General features: G+C 43.3%; 1 protein-coding gene across 1 annotated transcript; it reads left to right on the top strand.

Moving 5' to 3' along the window:
- The first annotated feature begins 3,555 nt into the window (after window positions 1-3,555).
- ccn1l1 (cellular communication network factor 1, like 1) lies at window positions 3,556-11,743 on the top strand. Its single transcript, XM_038970060.1, has 7 exons — window positions 3,556-3,589; window positions 4,083-4,292; window positions 4,402-4,787; window positions 10,041-10,254; window positions 10,436-10,792; window positions 10,905-11,107; window positions 11,438-11,743. The coding sequence occupies exons 1-7, from the start codon at window positions 3,556-3,558 to the stop codon at window positions 11,741-11,743; spliced, it is 1,710 nt and encodes a 569-aa protein (XP_038825988.1).
- Window positions 11,744-21,517: the final 9,774 nt, after the last annotated feature.

The raw sequence follows: 21,517 nt of genomic DNA, 5'->3' as shown, positions 1-21,517 counted from the left end.
CAGAGAGGCCCAAGTATCTTATCTACACAGAGAGGCCCAAGTACCTTATCTACACAGACAGGCCCAAGTACCTTATCTACACAGAGAGGCCCCAGTACCTTATCTACGCAGAGAGGCCCCAGTACCTTATCTACGCAGAGAGGCCCCAGTACCTTATCTACGCAGAGAGGCCACACTACCTTATCTACGCAGAGAGGCCACACTACCTTATCTACACAGAGAGGCCCCACTACCTTATCTACACAGAGAGGCCACACTACCTTATCTACACAGAGAGGCCCCACTACCTTATCTACACAGAGAGGCCCCACTAACGTATCTACATAGAGAGGCCCCAGTACCTTATCTACACAGAGAGGCCCCAGTACCTTATCTACACACAGAGGCCCCACTACCTTATCTACGCAGAGAGGCCCCACTACCTTATCTACACAGAGAGGCCCCACTACCTTATCTACACAGAGAGGCCCCACTAACGTATCTACATAGAGAGGCCCCAGTACCTTATCTACACAGAGAGGCCCTCTTACAGAATTTCCCTGACAAGGGCGCTTTGGGGCTAATTTCCAGCGTGTGTGTTGCTGTTTATGTCTGGCTGGCACTATCTAGTCTAGTTCTCCCCCTCACGTGAGAGATATTGATCACCTCCAGCTCATGGCTTCAGCCAATCAGACTGTCCCCAAGCACCCCACACTTTGCCCATGCATCCTATGATTGGTCAGATGCTCATATCTAGCTCAGCACTGGCCAGTCGGGACCGTTGAATGCTCTTTCAAGTGTATAAATATTCCCCTGTGCTTGACGTGTGATCATGGGTGGAGTTATGTACATGGGATGCGTGCACACAAAGTAAGTTGTTGTTTAGCTTTGCTTTGTATTTCATTATGTAGCTATTACAATGTTATATGCTGAAGTTGTTATTAGTATTGGCTAGTATTACCTTTAGTGTAATTTCTATGTGTAATAATTGCTATTTATGTTGCCCATTTGTATAGCCTCACTGTATGGTATTACTGTTGTTATTATTGTGCTACTGGTTATTAGATATCGTCCTGTTGTTATTATTGTACTACTGTTAACTAGACACCGTACTGTTGTTATTATTGTACTACTGGTTATTAGATACAGTTTTGTTGTTATTATTGTACTACTGGTTATTAGACACCGTCCTGTTGTTATTATTGTGCTACTGTTAACTAGACACCGTACTGTTGTTATTATTGTGCTACTGGCTATTAGACACCGTACTGTTGTTATTATTGTACTACTGTTAATTAGACACCGTACTGTTGTTACTATTGTACTACTGTTAATTAGACACCGTACTGTTGTTATTATTGTACTACTGTTAATTAGACACCGTACTGTTGTTATTATTGTGCTACTGGCTATTAGACACCGTACTGTTGTTATTATTGTACTACTGTTAATTAGACACCGTACTGTTGTTATTATTGTACTACTGTTAATTAGACACCGTACTGTTGTTATTATTGTACTACTGTTAATTAGACACCGTACTGTTGTTATTAGTGTACTACTGTTAATTAGACACCGTACTGTTGTTATTATTGTGCTACTGTTAATTAGACACCGTACTGTTGTTATTATTGTACTACTGTTAATTAGACACCGTACTGTTGTTATTATTGTACTACTGTTAATTAGACACCGTACTGTTGTTATTATTGTGCTACTGGCTATTAGACACCGTACTGTTGTTATTATTGTACTACTGTTAATTAGACACCGTACTGTTGTTATTATTGTACTACTGTTAATTAGACACAGTCCTGTTGTTATTATTGTGCTACTGTTAATTAGACACCGTACTGTTGTTATTATTGTACTACTGTTAATTAGACACCGTACTGTTGTTATTATTGTACTACTGTTAATTAGACACCGTACTGTTGTTATTATTGTACTACTGTTAATTAGACACCGCACTGTTGTTATTATTGTACTACTGTTAATTAGACACCGTACTGTTGTTATTATTGTACTACTGTTAATTAGACACCGTACTGTTGTTATTATTGTACTACTGTTAATTAGACACCGTACTGTTGTTATTATTGTACTACTGTTAATTAGACACCGTACTGTTGTTATTATTGTGCTACTGGCTATTAGACACCGTACTGTTGTTATTATTGTGCTACTGGCTATTAGACACCGTACTGTTGTTATTATTGTACTACTGTTAATTAGACACCGTACTGTTGTTATTATTGTACTACTGTTAATTAGACACCGTACTGTTGTTATTATTGTACTACTGTTAATTAGACACCGTACTGTTGTTATTATTGTACTACTGTTAATTAGACACCGTACTGTTGTTATTATTGTGCTACTGGCTATTAGACACCGTACTGTTGTTATTATTGTGCTACTGTTAATTAGACACCGTACTGTTGTTATTATTGTACTACTGTTAATTAGACACCGTACTGTTGTTATTATTGTGCTACTGTTAATTAGACACCGTACTGTTGTTATTATTGTGCTACTGTTAATTAGACACCGTACTGTTGTTATTAGTGTACTACTGTTAATTAGACACCGTACTGTTGTTATTATTGTACTACTGTTAATTAGACACCGTACTGTTGTTATTATTGTACTACTGTTAATTAGACACCGTACTGTTGTTATTAGTGTACTACTGTTAATTAGACACCGTACTGTTGTTATTATTGTACTACTGTTAATTAGACACCGTACTGTTGTTATTATTGTACTACTGTTAATTAGACACCGTACTGTTGTTATTATTGTGCTACTGTTAATTAGACACCGTACTGTTGTTATTATTGTACTACTGTTAATTAGACACCGTACTGTTGTTATTATTGTACTACTGTTAATTAGACACCGTACTGTTGTTATTATTGTACTACTGTTAATTAGACACCGCACTGTTGTTATTATTGTACTACTGTTAATTAGACACCGTACTGTTGTTATTATTGTGCTACTGGCTATTAGACACCGTACTGTTGTTATTATTGTACTACTGTTAATTAGACACCGTACTGTTGTTATTATTGTACTACTGTTAATTAGACACCGTACTGTTGTTATTATTGTACTACTGTTAATTAGACACCGTACTGTTGTTATTATTGTGCTACTGGCTATTAGACACCGTACTGTTGTTATTATTGTACTACTGTTAATTAGACACCGTACTGTTGTTATTATTGTACTACTGTTAATTAGACACCGTACTGTTGTTATTATTGTACTACTGTTAATTAGACACCGTACTGTTGTTATTATTGTACTACTGTTAATTAGACACCGTACTGTTGTTATTATTGTACTACTGTTAATTAGACACCGTACTGTTGTTATTATTGTACTACTGGCTATTAGATATAGTCCTGTTGCGGGGTCGCATCCCCAACAACCCAGCGTGTGGATTATTCTTCTACGTTGGAGTACTAGGGAGTGGCAGCACTGTGGACATAGCTGCATAGGTCATATGGAGCACAGGAAGCTTGTATTGCCAGTATTGAGCAGAATATACAAAGTCTTCTTGGCATTATGCAACAGAAGACCAGATCCCGGGATTCCTCCTGTCAGGGGAGACAGTCCTGTTGTTTTATTGTACTACTGGTTATTAGATACAGTCCTGTTGTTATTATTGTACTACTGGTTATTAGATACAGTCCTGTTGTTATTATTGTACTACTGGTTATTAGATACAGTCCTGTTGTTATTATTGTACTACTGGTTATTAGATACAGTCCTGTTGTTATTATTGTACTACTGGTTATTAGATACAGTCCTGTTGTTATTATTGTACTACTGGTTATTAGATACAGTCCTGTTGTTATTATTGTACTACTGGTTATTAGATACAGTCCTGTTGTTATTATTGTACTTCTTGGCATTATGCAACAGACGAACAGATCTTGGGATTCTTCCTGGCAGGGGAGCCCTCTCCAACAGGTTGCTGTGGAGAGCATGGGACAGTCATATGAAGGACAGCAGCAAGAAGTTGTCTCTTCTGCCCCGGAACTGTTGCCAGGTGTGACTGACTATCGGGTGTGACTATATTGTCTATCCAGCCCCGGCACCGTGGTCAGACACGGCTGCGTTTGAGACCGGGCAGGGACACGTCAAGTCCTCGGCCCCCACTGGTTCTGAGGAGTCACCTGCTACGGAGACTGAGCCTACACCAGATATCATTCCCGATCCCCCCTCCGCTGTCGAGGAGTCTGGGGGAACCCTCTCCCCAACTCGGGCGGCCTATGAGATTCCTGCAGCATCGCCACACGGTAGTGAGCCTATATTGCTGACTGGACCCTATTTCTCACCACCACCAGATCATCACCAGCCAAATCTACCGGGGTGACCACCCAGACATCCCCCTGTGTCCTGTCCCAGAGGCACGACCCATTCCTGCTCCTGGGGTCCAAGCTGATCCACCATCTGCCCTGGACTTACCAGCACTGCCTCCTAATCTGGCCCTGACTCTGGGTCTACCGTTGGTGCCTGCTCCAGGGCTCCAGTTGGTGCCTGCTCCAGGGCTCCAGTTGGTGCCTGCTCCAGGGCTCCAGTTGGTGCCTGCTCCAGGGCTCCAGTTGGTGCCTGCTCCAGGGCCGTCCTCTGGTTTCTGCACTGGGGGCACACCACGTGCCTGCTCTCCACTGCTGGGGCACAGCCCACCTCTGTGGGGGAACCACCTCCATGCCTGCTCTCCACTGCTGGGGCCTGGCCTGCCTCAGTTGGGGAGCTGCCGCCGCTGGGCCTGCTCTCCTCTCTCCTCCCAGGCAATGGACACAGTGGTCGCATACACATATTTTGCAGATGTTATTGCGGGTGTAGTGAAATGTTGTTTTCCTAGCTCCAACAGTTTTAGGGGGTGGCTGTTACAAATTCCCTGCCAATGACTGTTAGCAGCACCTCACAACCCTGAGCTGCACACTCCACTGCCCATCCCCTAGGACCGGAGCCTGAGAGTCTGGGGGGAACCATAAACCTGCCTCTCAAACTCTCCCTGACCTATGTGTCCTGTGCCCTGATACAGTAGGTTGCTAGGGAGGTTACTAGTGGGCCGGACATCTGCCCGTCCTCTTGACTCTGCAGGTCACACAATACAGTCAGTCACCTGTCAGTCACCCTCAAGCAGTGGTAGAGAGCAACATCTCTGTCTCTGCCCATCAACAACTGGACTCACTCATATCTCTGGACGTGTGGGATGGTGTGCGTGCCCAAAGTGAGTTGTGTGACATTTGTATATTGTTCTTTATAGTTAGTTACTACTATTGCCTATTGTATGTTGACCCTCTGAGTTTACTGTGTTGTGTAATACTCTGCAGGTGGCATATGGAATCTATACAGTCATTTGACATCTATTACTGCTTTATTCTGTAAGATTATGTATCTGTGCAATCTTTCCCTGGTGTATTCATTTGGTATGTGTGTATTCATTACCTCTATTTCCGTCCATTACAGAACCACTATCATTCCACTACCTTTCCCAATGTTCATCCCTGTGTACATCCCATGTTCATCTTCCTCAGTGTGTGTGAATAAAGTTCCTGTGTGTGTTAACTCTTGGGCTGCTTTATTCCCCTCTAACTGGGGGCGGTGTCAGTGAGTCGCAAACCATTAAAATACGTAGAGCCAGGTCGCTGTTTTTCAGGCCCCAATACCTTATCTACACAAAAATACTCCAGTACCTTATCTACACATGAAGAGTGCCACTCAAACCAAGGTCAGCATCAGGGAGACTGAAAGGCCCTCTTTTCCACATCCTAAACATAACAGCCTGTTTCCTGACTGGTTCCTAACCGCTCCATCTCACAAACCGTGTTGAAATAATTTGATTGAGGGCGTTTTTTGTTTCTTTTGGGGCGGGGGTTATTGTGCCTGTCACAAATACGTCCTTTGACTGGTAGCACCACCGACCAGACTTGTCAGTCAGTGGTTTCCATGGTAATTTCCCACCCGTTTGTTTTGTTGTTGTACTTGTATTGTGATGTAAAACAGAGGAGAAGGAATTAGCTTTTTGTGGGGGTGGAACATTTACATAGAAAACAAGTGGTTGGGATACAACGCTGCAAGGTTGTTAAATTGTGGCCCAGGAAATAAAGTCAGTAGATTTTTAGTGTGCTGCACCCAAGCCTTTATCCACAAGTACATAGACAAAACACACACGTGAACACACCGGTATGCAAGCACTAAAAGAGGTCTATACACACACACACACACACACACACACACACACACACACACACACACACACACACACACACACACACACACACACACACAGGTATGCGTCCACCTGGTCTTCGATCCTCACACTGTGCAGGTGGTTCATCTCTCAGCTGTGAGGCTTATGAAACTCTTGGTGATGTATGGATTCGACCCTCCTGACCTGGACTGGCTGTCACCCTGGATATGTCTGTCTGGACGGCTGACAATGTATGAGTGTGTTGAAATCAATGATGTATATAAACCCAGGATTGCTGATGTTATGTAATGTCCAATGAGAGGCTTTGAAGCCACTGGTCGGCCATATTGGTACTCCTCAGAAGGAGCAGTCCTCCATAGGAATGAATGGAATTCTACAATATTTCAAATAAATGACCAAATTAGGACAAAATTACATGTATTTAGGTATTTATTTGTTAAAGTGGGGAGAGTATCATTAGTACTCTCTAAAAAAAATACTTTAAGGAATAGGTTTTTATATACTCTATATCATTTTTTAAATAATTTAAAGTATGCATTAAGGCGTTTGTAATATAATATACTTTTCAAAAACGAATGTAGACATTAATACATGCATTTCTATCAAAATCCAAAGTACCAAAATGGCTGCGCGGCAGCTTCAAAACAGCGCCCCCTGGGACTCATCTAAGGTTAATACATATCATTGGTTGAACTGGCAACACATGGTCTGTCTTTCAAACACACCCAACAGAACCCCCCCCCCCCCTTTCCTGCTACACGTCTAACACTCACCTCTGCCTTCCCAAGACTTAGGGTTTTTAGACTTGCCAAGTCACTTGCATTTTTCTATCCAGCTGGATGTTAAGGGATGCATGTGATAGCGTCTGCACGTGACAATTATCCTTCATGTGTAGATCTATCCACATCATTGATTCATATTCACCCCTTACCTTACAAGTACTGTACTACCATGGTATTATTCACTCAACTAGCTTCCACTGTGACCTCATTTTGTCATGTACACCACAACACATTTATCATCATTTTTTCTAACATAACTTCTCCCTCTCACTCTCGCTGAGCGCGAGGACCCCGCTCTCATATTTTGAGGCTTGATCCCAGGCCGAGCGTGTCACTGGCCCAAGCTGGAGATATGTACCGTGTGTGTGTGATGTCCCGGTGGTTTGTTGGAGAGAGGGCCCAGTCTGACAGACTGTCTGCATCCACGGTGAGAGGCATTAGTCAGAGGAACCAACCTTGCCTTTCAGCAGCTCTCCTGACTGAGATGTGCTAAATTACATTTCCTGTGTTTCATAACAGCGACTACCCAAGCTCTGACTGACGCTAGGACTTCCTGCTCAAGTCAAACATAAACACTCTTTTTGCCGTTTTTAGGTAACGTCCCCGCAGGTTTGACAATGGAGGTGTTCTTTTGGCCCTGTGTAAACAAGCAGACTTTAAGGCCAGGGAATCTTTGTTTCCTGGAACGTGTGTGTGTGTGTGTGTGTGTGTGTGTGTGTGTGTGTGTGTGTGTGTGTGTGTGTGTGTGTGTGTGTGTGTGTGTGTGTGTGTGTGTGGGGGGGGGGGGGGGGGGGGGGGGCATAGCTGTGTGTCAGTGTACATACAGAACATACTTGGCTTCCTTTCCTCATTTCAAAAGTCATTGTAACCATTGATAGTTGGTAGAGCTGGTAGAGCAACACCAGGGTTGTGTGTTCCATGTGTCTCAGTTGGTAGAGCAACGCCAGGGTTGTGGGTCCATTCCCACTGCGGATTGGTTTGACATTGTTTTTAATGAAAATGTATTCACTCACTACTGTAAGCTAAATGACTAAAATGTAAATAGAAGAACCCTTTTGGGTTCCATGCTCCTTTCCACAGAGGGTTCTACCTGCAACCAAAAATGGTTATCCTATGGGGACTGAACCCCTTATTTACTTATTTCCTGTATGCTGTCAAATGAGATATATTTCCAGTGTATTGCTCTCCTACAACCCACTTACCATCACTGTGCCACAATAGAACACTTTCATTGACATTTTAACCTCTGTCTTCGAGAAACAAACGAGGAGCCTCCATTGGTAGGAAAATGCATTACAAGGTTCTTTAGATACCATCATCTCAATATGGCCTTTTTCCTGTTGCTTTACTACAACCTTGCTCTTTTCCCACCCTGACTTCATTTGTCCAAGTCCTCAGTCTGTCTGTCCTCCTATACCCCTCCCTCCCTCTGTCTGTCTGGCTGCCCTCCTATACCCCTCCCCCTGTCTGTCTGTCCTCATATCCCTCCCTCCCCCCTCCCCCCTCTGTCTGTCTGGCTGCCCTCCTATACCCCTCCCTCTGTCTGTCTGTCTGACTGTCCTCCTATACCCCTCCCTCTATCTATCTGTCTGTCCTCATCTCCCCCCTCTGTCTGTCTGTCTCTGTCTGTCTGTCTGTCTGCCCTCGTCTCCCTCCCTGTCCCCCTCTGTCTCGCTGTCTGCTCTCGTCTTCCTCCCTGCTCCCTTCTGTCTGTCTGTCTGTCTGTCCTCATCTCCCTCCCTGCCCCCCTCTGTCTGTCCGTCTGTCATCATTTCCCTGCCCCCCTTTGCCCTCTCTAGCATCTGAGAGAGGGCTTGTGATGATGTCACACAGGGACGTCTGCCCTCTATAAAAGGGGGAGCCACTGTGAAAATCTCTTAATGAAGTTGCGAAGAGCCTGAGTTGAGCTGAGCTGTGCTGACTACTTCCCTCTCCATAGAAACGGATCAAGTTGGACTTGAATTTTCTCCTTAGAAAACACAAAAACAGACAGGCTCACCCACATCTCCTTCGGATAGATGAGAAGATACAGGGAGATATCATTTGAAAGCAGTGAACAGCTCCTCTTCTTCACATTGGTTTGATCACTGCGTCTTTTGACACTGCTAGCCCTGAGAGTGAAGAGTCTAGCTGACATATTGGGAAAACTTTGTATTCATTTTTTTCCCGAACCCATGAAAATCACGTTTTCTTTGTGGACAATGATGCGACAAGCAAGCATCTCCTCTGTGGTGTTTCTATCTTGCACTGTCATGCTGGTAAGTACTTTTTAAAGTGTTTCATATGTGTGCTTTTACCACTCTCCATTCAAATGAGTGTCTTTACATCATCGGGTTCTACATACTTCACCATAAGCTCTTAAAAATTATACAATGTCATCTTTAATATTAAAATTGAGAAATTGCAAGTATATATTGTGGTAAAATTCATTTCAAATTATGCATATTAAATTGTCCATCTATTGACTGAAATAATGAGACAGGGATCTTTGAACAAATTAATAAACTAATTTCCATAGATACATTTGAATTTAGGGCTTGTTTGATACTTTTGAGCTTGATGATCTAGTCTGAGTTACTCCAGGCTGATGTGTAACAATCATGCTTAGAAAGGTAGAAGCAGAAATGTGTCCTAACAAGATTAGAACAGGGTGCCGGTTTGAATGAAAGCATTGTTCTAAATCAAATTCCTTTGTACAATCACAGTTTAATTATTAGGATATTTGGGTACACAATCAGAGAATTTGGAGAGGAATTTCTGCTGAGTGTTAGCTGATATTTGACCTGCATACTGTAAATGAACGTATCTGAAATACCAGTAAGAGTTTTTGCTTGTGGATAGCCAAGAGGACTTTAGATCTTTGGTTAACCTTATTCTAGGTATACACTTGATTCCACCATTTTTTCTCCTCCGGATATTTACTCAAGCATTGTACAATCCCTCTTCTGTGGTGGCTTCCAACACCAAAGGGATACCCTTCCCCTGTGCCCTGCAGTGAACATATACACACTAACTCTCAATCCTCTCGCTGTGCTTCCCAGGTGCAGGGTGGATGCCCGCGGCAGTGCTCGTGCCCCACCTCACCGCCCTCATGCCCACCAGGCGTCAGCTGGGTGACAGACTCCTGTGGCTGCTGTAAGGTGTGTGCCAGGCAGTACAACCAGGACTGCAGCCCTAGCCAGCCTTGTGACCACATCAAGGGCCTGCACTGCCACCTAGGGTCTGGAGGAGATCCGGAGACAGGACTGTGTCGAGGTAAGTGCATGGACATCGAAATGGCCTAGGGTGGGACTGGACATACTTATGCTATGATTGACATTCCCTATCCACCTTCGATTGGCACTGATAATATTATCGACAATGCTAACTCTAATGAATATAATGAAATACACAAAAGCGACAATGATTGTACAAAAATGCATTGCTCCTGTCCCAGCTGAGGCCATGGGTCGTCCCTGTGAGCTGAACGGCCGGGTCTACCAACACGGGGAGGACTTCCAGCCCAGCTGCCAGCACCAGTGCAGCTGTATGGACGGCGTGGTGGGCTGCATGCCCCTGTGCCCACACCAGGTACCACTACCAGGTTGGCACTGCTCCCGGCCCCGGCTGGCCAGGCTGCCAGGACGCTGCTGCGAGGAGTGGCTTTGTGACGATGACAACCATATCAAGGAGGACTCCAGAGAGGTTGACCACGCTCCACCTCCTTCCCCACCCCAGCACCCTGATCTTACCAGCAATGAGCTGCTCATGGCTCCCACCCCCTGGGACTCAAGTGCTGGAGCGTCATATCAAGGTACATAATGATACTCTCTTTTTTGTTATGAAATATACATTTGTAATGTTTTGTATCAGTCAGAGGAGAATGGTGTTCCTCATGGATCATGTTTGGCCCTCTCTTTTTACAGAGTGGATCTCCTCCCCCCAGTCCCATGCCTTACTTCCCTCAACCTGCTTCCTGCAAACCACTGATTGGTCGCCTTGCTCAGCCACGTGTGGGATGGGCGTGTCCAGCCGAGTAACCAGTAGCAACGCTGAGTGTCGGTTGGCCAGAGAGACACGACTGTGCCAGATCCGGCAGTGTGATCTTGCCCTCACCCCTTCTCCCAAGGTAAGACATGGACAATGTGTGAAACACAATGGTCCAGGATCATCAAATGGGAATTACACTACTATAAATTGACCACTAGACAGGTTATGGAATTGTAACATGTGTAATTCACAGCTATCCTCCTGTCAAACAGTGGAGGCTGAGGGGAGTACAGCTCATAATAAAGGCTGGAACGGAGCTAATGAAATGGAAACCATGTGTTTGACACCATTCCACTAATTCCGCTCCAGCCATTACCACGAGCACGTCCTCCCCAATTAAGGTGGGCCACCAACCTCCTGTGCTGTCAGGGTGTATGTATTTTGACCTGTGACCCCATTTCTCTTACAGAAAGGGAAGAAGTGCCAACGCACAATACGTCCTCGCAAACCTGTCCGGATCAAGTTCAGCGGCTGCTCTACAGCGCGCCAGTATCGTCCTCGTTCCTGTGGTTTGTGTGCCGACGGCAGCTGCTGCACTCCTTCTCTGACGCGCACGGTGAACCTTCACTTCCGCTGTCCCGGAGGCAGGCAGGACTTTACCCGTAGCGTGATGTGGATCCAGCGTTGCCGCTGCAGCCAGAGCTGTCAAAGTCAAGGGCTTGCCTCCCCGGGCTCTCTCAGTCTGCCTAACGACATCCATACCTTCTCCCACTGAGCCCCATGTCTAAACACTAGCATTTCTCGCCACAAGAATATGCCCTTGACCTGACTCTGGCCCTCGACTCCAGGGTTCACCTTTTCCCTAATCTCACTGTCACCTTCCCTCGTTCCAAAAACGTTTCCTGTTCCCTAACCCCAGGGTTTATTGCTGCCGTAGCCTCTTTACCCCAGTCTGTGTTCCTTTACCCCAGGACTCCCCCCTGCCCTGTCTCCAGTCTGTATTCCTTTACCCCAGGACTCCCCCCTGCCCTGTCTCCAGTCTGTGTTCCTTTACCCCAGGACTCCCCCCTGCCCTGTCTCCAGTCTGTATTCCTTTACCCCAGGACTCCCCCCTGCCCTGTCTCCAGTCTGTGTTCCTTTACCCCAGGACTCCCCCCTGCCCTGTCTCCAGTCTGTATTCCTTTACCCCAGGACTCCCCCCTGCCCTGTCTCCAGTCTGTATTCCTTTACCCCATGACTCCCTCTTGCCCTGTCTCCAGTCTGTGTTCCTTTACCCCAGGACTCCCCCCTGCCCTGTCTCCAGTCTGTGTTCCTTTACCCCAGGACTCCCCCCTGCCCTGTCTCCAGTCTGTATTCCTTTACCCCAGGACTCCCCCCTGCCCTGTCTCCAGTCTGTATTCCTTTACCCCAGGACTCCCCCCTGCCCTGTCTCCAGTCTGTATTCCTTTACCCCATGACTCCCTCTTGCCCTGTCTCCAGTCTGTGTTCCTTTACCCCAGGACTCCCCCCTGCCCTGTCTCCAGTCTGTGTTCCTTTACCCCAGGACTCCCCCCTGCCCTGTCTTCAGTCTGTGTTCCTTTACCCCATGACTCCCACTTGCCCTGTCTCCAGTCTGTATTCCTTTACCCCAGGACTCCCCCCTGCACTGTCTCCAGTCTGTGTTCCTTTACCCCAGGACTCCCCCCTGCCCTGTCTCCAGTCTGTATTCCTTTACCCCAGGACTCCCCCCTGCCCTGTCTCCAGTCTGTGTTCCTTTACCCCAGGACTCCCCCCTGCCCTGTCTCCAGTCTGTATTCCTTTACCCCAGGACTCCCCCCTGCCCTGTCTCCAGTCTGTGTTCCTTTACCCCAGGACTCCCCCCTGCCCTGTCTCCAGTCTGCCCTCACCCCATATGGAAGGCTCCATCAGCTGGGGGAAGGACACTGATGCGATGTAGTGAACTGTTTTACTCTTACAGCTGCCTAATTGTGTACCCAACACTTTCTCTCTCTCATTCTCTCACTGGTGGTAACTCCCCCCATAATCCAATGGTTTTGGTTTGGTCTTCAGTCACACCCAAAAATCAGCACCTCCATATAACTTCAGTGATGGACTGACTGAATTTAAAAGACAGTTGGGGGTGCTTCTGTGTTACTGTAGTTTGGAATGGTGAATTGTACTCTGTGGGACTGTACTTATAACTACCCAATGAGAAAGGTTAGACTGAATTTCAGACAGGCAATCTCACAGAGACATTTGCATAGCATCCCTTCTGACAAACGTCTTTAGAGCCTTACTGCCCTTTTCACTTGTCTGTTTTGCTTGTGTTCAGTAAGTGGCAGATCTGTGGGCGATTGTGTGCATTCTACAAATGATCTCTGTCAGTGGACCTCCTATCAAATTTGATGGGCAAGAATATAAATGCACAGGTGTTCATGGTTTACACTCTGAAATATGAATCATCATTGTTATAGACACAGAGGTTTTAAATTGACTTTTGTAAGTTATTCATGTTTAATTATTGTAGTGATGACTTGTAAATATGTATTTACTATACTTTGTACAGTTAGGCAATGTTGATTTGTTTGTCATTAGGTATATATGTCTGTTTCGTATCGTCTCTATCTGTACAGACTTCACTTAATGATGGAGTGACATGTTTTGGATATTACCTCCTTTTTCGAGGTGCACAGAATATAAACAATAGTGGACCGAGAATGTAATATGTTAATTTATATCACTTTATTTTGATTAATATATTCAATAAATGTCATATAATGAAAGTGCCTCTTGTAAAAAAATTACAAACGCCATGAAAATATATGTATTTCTACAAAAACAAATGTGCGTGATATTTTGTCCCCATAATTTGTGTCCCACTTTTCTGTTTACCAGTACACACACCCACACACCTAGTCTGTGATTTGGTTTGATTACTCTACAGTCTAAAATGTATTATTTTGTATAGATATCATTACTAGATATTTGTGTACAAATATGATACAGTCCCCATTGTCAATCACAAATCAGTGAATGAGATTTTTGTAATGAGACCCAGAAGAGAGCCAGGTGGAACACCCTGAAGCTGACTGGGGGACGGACAGGGGAAGGTTTCAATAAGAGACTAGTGGGACGGAGAGACCCACCTGACAGTGTTATTTGCTGTGGAACTGTGGACTAGGGTTAAGGCCTCGGTTCAAGTTCCTGTAGGTTAGTACACAGCGTCCAGGCCCAGTTTCACATGGCAAACATTGCAGCCGTCTCACAAATACCACACACTGTATCCTTGTTTCTCAGACCCGACACTCTCCCCCGCGCTCTGTGACTAACTATCCACACTGACCTCCCCACACCATGCCGATGCATACTTGATGTCAGCCGTGAAGCCAAGGATGATTACTTCCACTGCTGCCACTACTACTGCATGCCACTAATACCACCATGATTTCCACGACCACTGCTGCAATTACTAGCATGGTACTACCCACCCATACTACAAGAGCAACAACAACAACAAAATATTGTAGCAGTGGTCATAGAAATCTTGGTGGTATTCACTACTGCTATGAATAAATTAAATATTTACCAGGAAACCTTAAAGTCTAACCTTAAAGTGTTGTGAGAAGAGGCACTTATGTTTTTACAGAAACCAGATTCATTTTTTTTATATACGAGGGTGGCATTCCCTTCTTTGTTCAAGACTCATGTTGTCAATATTGAGGTAGAAAGTCTTACATTTGCAACTGTTACCAAATTTAGCAAAATAGTTTCACCTTGATTTTCATAGACTTTTCATGTCAATGATCAATGTGATGCATTAATGCCCTTGGGACCTGGAAAAACACTATACATATGAATAAAATGCACTATTATCCTCATTATGATCAACTTTCTTAATAAAAAACGGTAAGAATGTTTTAAGCTGTTAGCAGGCCAAGGGCATGCAATTCAGGAAAAGAAAGTACAAGAGGGAGGAGAAAGGAGGAGAAGGGTGGGATTGTACAGCTGGAATCCTTTGTGGGTGTGTGAGTTGGTATAATGTGTAGAATTGTGTGTAACTAATGTCGGAGTGTACATTGGCTGAGAGAGCGGGCAGGAATGCCCAGGTGTAGCACTGCCTCGCAGAGAGTAGAATTGTGTGTAGAATTGTGTGTAACTAATGTCGGAGTGTACATTGGCTGTGAGAGCAGACAGGAAGGCCCAGGTGTAGCGCTGCCTCGCAGAGAGCTGTGAGTGTTAGCACGGCCCTGACGGAGGAACAGGAAACAATGTATGTCGGAAGCCTGGGGTCTCGCAGGTGGGATGTGACGGGATTGACAGGGGAAGGAAGGGGTGGGAGAGGTCACAGAGTAATCAAACACAAATGTTCATATGATACAAGCACCATGTATACCACTTTTTTAAATCAAGAAAAGCAGGGTAATTTATGCCAGGTTTTATAGATTATGGCAGATTTTTTTTAGAATTTTCACTTACGAAATCATAGAATACAGCCACAATAGAACAGCCTGTATTCTAGGAAGTAATTTTGTACATACCCAATCCTGGATCTTTGGAGGCAATGGAAATACTACCCTCTACTGGCAATAGAAAACAACAGCGATGTGTGTTGTGGATCGAGATAATAAAATATTGAAAACCGAGAACTAAAGTTGTTTTCAATAGTTGTTTTTAATTCATAAAAAATTATATTAATTGGAATATAATATTGGAATGGAATATAACTAAAAACATTAAATAACATTGGAATATAACATTTATTAACAATAACTTAACTAATTAACTAGTGTTAACTAGTGTAACATTGATGTGGCAACTCTCTTATGCTCTGCTATCAAACGATTCTAATTTGTGCATAGGTCACAAATAAAGCTAAAGCTATTATTAAACAAACAAAAATATATTAAATTTTTTAGATTCATCAAAGTAGCCACACTTTGCCTTGATGACAGCTTTGCACACTCTTGGCATTCTCTCAACCAGCTTCACCTGGAATGCTTTTCCAACAGTCTTGAAGGAGTTCAAACATATGTTGAGCACTTGTTGGCTGCTTTTCCTTCACTCAGCAGTCCAACTCAGCCCAAACAATCTCAATTGGGTTGAGGTCAGGTGATTGTGGAGGCCAGGCCATCTGATGCAGCTCTTCATCACTCTCCTTCTCTGTCAAATAGCCCTTACACAGCCTGAAGGTGTGTTGGATCATTGTCCTGTTGAAAAACAAATGCTAGTCCCACTAAGTGCAAACCAGATGGGATGGCGTATCTCTGCAGAATGCTGTGGTAGCCATGCTGGTTAAGTGTGCCTTGAATTCTAAATAGATCACTGACAGTGTCACCAGCAAAGCACCCCCACACCATCACACCTCCTCCTCCATGCTTCACGGCGGGAACCACACATGTGGAGATCATCCGTTCACCTACTCTGCGTCTCACAAAGAAATGGCGGTTGGAACCAAAAATCTCAAATTTGGACTTATCAGACCAAAGGACAGATTTCCACCGGTCTAATGTCCATTGCTCGTGTTTCTTGGCCCAAGCAAGTCTCTTCTTATTATTGGTGTCCTTTAGTAGTGGTTTCTTTGCAGCAATTTGACCCCATTCACGCTGCCTCCTCTGAACAGTTGATGTTGAGATGTCTGTTACTTGATCTCTGTGTTGCATTTATTTGGGCTGCAATTTCTGAGGCTGGTAACTCTAATTAACTTATCCTCTGTAGCAGAGGTAACTCTGGGTCTTCCTTTCCTATGGCGGTCCTCATGAGCGCAAGTTTCATTATAGTGCTTGATGGTTTTTGCGACTGCACTTGAAGAAACTTAAAAAATTCTTGAAATGTTCTACATTTACTGACCTTCATGTCTTAAAGTAATGATGGAATGTCGTTTCTCTTTGCTTATTTGAGCTATTCTTGCCATAATATGGACTTGGTCTTTTAACAAATAGAGCTATCTTCTTCTACCTTTTCACAACACAATTCAAATGCATTAAGAAGGAAATAAATTCCACAAATTAACTTTTAATAAGGCACACCTGTTTATTGAAATGCATTCCAGGTGACTACCTCATGAAGCTGGTTGAGAGAATGCCAAGAGTGTGCAAAGCTGTCATCAAGGCAAAGGGTGACTACTTTGAAGAATCTCAAATATAAAATATATTTTGATTTCTTTAACACTTTTTTGGTTATTTGATAGTTTTGATGTCTTCGCTATTATTCTATAATGTAGAAAATAATAAAAATGAAGAAAAACCCTTGAATGAGTAGGTGTGCCCAAACTTTTGACTGGTACTGTACATGTCGGTTGTTTTGCTCTCACAAGACTCGTCTGAAGGTCACCCGGTACCAGTTGAAAACATTTATGGAAGTATATATGGAGACTGTTTTGTGCCAAAAATAAAGGTTTAAGAATTTGGTCTCAGTATGACTTGCTGGTAAAATAAAGGTAAAATAAATTAAAATATTGTTAACAGGGTAATGCACATATTACACAAACAGATACCGATAGTCTACCGGTATTTTATTTTTTACCAGTCAGTCAGTGTTTCCCTATTTGAATCAAAGGGAAATTGCATTAACAACAGTAAAAAGTTCTATCAGCTTTTGTTTAGCTAATTATTTTAGATATACAATAATACTATGTTTATCTGATTGTTCAGTGGAATAATTGATGAAAACAATGCTAAATTAACATTTTGTTTTATTAAACACAGGCACTTAAAACATGCCATGAACCATCAGTATCTTTTCTTTGTCTTTTTTAAGAAAAGAGATACACAAAATCCTGGAATGAGCTGCTCTCCTGAAGATCTGGATAAAACAATTAAAAAACATGAATCCAGTTTTACTTTACTTTTTAACCAGAGATTCTCAAGACTTTTGAGTGAGCTGCCGAATGTCTGGATAAAAAACAAACAGCATTTTCCTTTTCTCCTTCCTTTTTTAACAGTCCTCTCAAATTAACGGTATGCTGTAACAGTCAAACAGAACATGGAGGAGGAGACAAACAGATTGGCACAGAAAGACAGAGAAATATACAAGAGGCTGATTGACAAACAAATGGAGAGGTAGACAGATAGACAGACAGGAAAGAGGTGAAGGGGGAAGGGAGAGGGGAGGAGGGAGAGGGAAGGAGAAAAGGGGGAGGGAAGAGGAGGAATTGAAGAATTGTGAGGGAGAGGAGGGAGAAGAGGGGAAACAAACTAATTGCAAAATGAGATCATCTGAAAATAACTAGGTAAGATACTCAAGTGATCAACATCAAATTGATCAGAAATACACAGTGTAGACATTGTTAATGTTGTAAATGACTATTGTAGCTGGAAACGGCTGATTTTTTATGGAATATCTACATAGGCGTACAGAGGCCCCTTATCAGCAACCATCACTCCTGTGTTCCAATAGCACATTGTGTTAGCTAATCCAAGAATATCATTTTAAAATGCTAATTGATCATTAGAAACCCCTTTTGCAATTGTGTTAGCACAATTGTGTTGTTCTGATTAAAAAAACAATAAAACTGGCCTTCTTTAGACAAGTTGAGTATCTGGAGCATCAGGTAGCTTAGTATCCTGGGGCGGCAGGTAGCCTATTTTATATGAACAGGTTAATAACATTATTTTTTTCCATCCCCACAAAAAAATGCTAAACAGAGCACCAATGCAAAGCCCACACTCTGTCACTCAGAAACCTCCAGTGGACGCCTGCCTGCCAGCTGAAAATCTCTGCCAGTCAGTGTGTGTGTAGGCAACCTGCCCCAGCCCCACCGAAGTGTAGTCTAGTAGCCTATTGGCATTACAAATGGGATTCAGAAATTAGGGAGAGAGATTTTTTTATTCGAGAAGAATTCAGATAATACATGTCATAACAACAAGATGCCCAGCGCTCCAAGCCTCCTCCCCCATCCTTTCTCGCTCTCTCCCCACTCGCAAAATTTCAGCAGTTGATTGGTGACAATGACATGAACATGTGTTGGGGTTGACATCCATACAAGCATTATACTCCGATTCTTACCTCAACATAGTGTGAAATACACATATAAACAATAGCCTAAATGTAGATACATTTTGCTGGGGGGCAATGGGGATATTCGCGCACTTTCCCCCAAGCATTTCCATGGAAATACCATTGTTTTGGTTGAGTTCGATTGACCTCTTTACTGCATCTAGCATGATACCCATAGACTTCCAGTCATTGCGCTAACGCTAGGTAGCGTTGGCTCGTGAAACTACCTCCAACTTCATTCATACTGGACTGAGACATGCAAATGACATTCACAAATTAATCTGACTCTGTGGAAGTAGATAAAAGGCCTCATTTCCAAAATCCCGAAGTATCCCTTTAAATTCATATTGATTTTTATGCTAGCTAGCTAGCTATGTTGGTCCATGACAAAAAAGCAGGGCTCTAGCTAGCGCACACACATTTTGTCACCATGGACCAACAACCAGCCAGCCATGCCATGCTAGCTAGGCCACCTAATTTTTCCATGCGGGCTAATAGCCAGCTCAGCATTTTTCCCATGTGAGCCACTAACTAGCTAGCCCATGTGGATTTTTAAATGTAAATAGCTAAGTTTGCTTGATAATCTAACTTCCTAACTTGTGTTGACATCTTTTATATTGTTTGAGCTAGCATTTCACAAAAAGACTTTCTTTATTATTTATTCCATAATAACATAACAGGTAATATTAGTATTTAGGGTAATATTGTATCTAGCTAAGCTAGCCAATTTAGCTACCATGCTGAGGCAGATCTACTCGGTGCAGGATTCCCATATTAGTTTATGTTGCCCATGTAACAGGGTTGGTTATGTTTCCACTTGCCTCTAAAGAAATGTGTATTTAATGTTCAAGCATTCTTATTGGTTGGTTCAACTCTGATGACAATAAGGTGTGTTGTGATTGGCCCCGCTTGCAGATAGGGGGAGATCGCGAACGTCAGGTCTTCCCAGTATGAAAATGTGATTCCAAGGGTAGGTCACGTTCTGAATACTGTTTTATATTTTACAATGTGTACACGTTTGCTGTACGTTACTGATTTATACATGTGTGGGTATATGGTACCTGTTAGGGATTGAGGGGCTTTCTGGGATGTGCTTTGGCATATGATTGCTGTAAATAAGTGTGTTAGCTAGCATACACCGATGTAATGGTCACATAAACCCACTGCTAACACAGCTGTCTTCATGCTACAGATTTTGCCATCGACAGCCATCAATACCGTTAAGCCCTGCACAACTAACGTGTTGTTTCCCATTTAACAACAGCAACAGAAATAAATTATGCTCAACTGGGACCACTGGCTGATGTGATTTATTTGGACAAAACACAACGCAAGGAGAGTACGATTTACATTTGTTACACCCACTTACAAATTATTGCAACAATTGCATCCATTTCTCACAACTTTAACCATATAGAGTAAAAAAAATGCTCTCAAACACAATTTAACCTAGTGCTCTTGCTGAGATATGTGAGCACCACAGACTGGATGGGCTCCTTAGTTTCTTGGCACAGGGCACACCCTCTACATTTACATTTTGCAGTTATCTCCCTCTCATTTAACTGTCTTCCTCCCCATGTCACTATTCCTCTAACTCAGGAATGGTATCAGCTTCAAGAGGATCAAAGATCAGAATAAGGGAGGACCCCTCCTCCATTCACCCTGGCAGTCAGTGAGAGGGGTGGGGACTCTTGTGTCCCATCAAAGAGAGATTGGTTGTGATCACCCTTGGGGCTTTGAGGGAAAGGGTGAGGGCATGTTTGAAGCCTTTGTATGCAGGAGGGGATTTGAATACAATCACAAACTGCTGTCTTCCTCTTTGAAACCAACACCAATGACACACGGGAGAAAGGGAGTTTCAGAGGGGTCCATGGTGACCACGGTATAACCCCTGAGCAGGTAATATACATGTTAATGATGGGATGGATGCAGAAGCCCGGAGCCAGCGGGAGATACTTGCATGTGCATGGAGTGGCGTGGAAAGTAAACCAACCATGAAATGATAATAAGATGACTTAAGAGCCTACTAACATGCCTGTGCGTTTGATTATTGATTCTACACACTTAAACGTCTGTATTATACTTTGGAAAGAAGAAACATTTAAAATGTTATTTGATTCTCTGACACACCATTGAACCTGCTTTGACATTCTATTTTTGGATGAATGCAAAGGATAATGGATTTGCATTTCAGTTTTATTATTGGAGGTGTTAGTTGTCCCCCACGATGAAATCGATGAGGGGACTGTGGAGCTGTCTCTGTACATTCGTCACATGCGATATCTCGACAGTATTGGCCTGATTTTGACTAAACTTGGGTAAATGATGCAACTTGCCATAGAGATCCCGCATTTCCAAAATTTAAAAAAATTGCACTGATTGGCCAAAGGGGGGTGCTATAGTAAACAACTGAAATTCCAAACTTTGAAGAAGCAAACAGTGCCTTCAGAAAGTATTCACACCCCTTGACTTTTTCCACACTTTAATGTTACAAAATGGGATTGAAATACATTTAATTGTCATTATTTATCAACGATCTACAGAAAATACTCTATTGTCAAAGTGGAAGAACATT

Source organism: Salvelinus namaycush, chromosome 31, assembly GCF_016432855.1.
Source record: "Salvelinus namaycush isolate Seneca chromosome 31, SaNama_1.0, whole genome shotgun sequence".
Lineage (NCBI taxonomy): Eukaryota > Metazoa > Chordata > Actinopteri > Salmoniformes > Salmonidae > Salvelinus > Salvelinus namaycush.
This window is presented reverse-complemented; position numbering and strand designations above follow the sequence as displayed.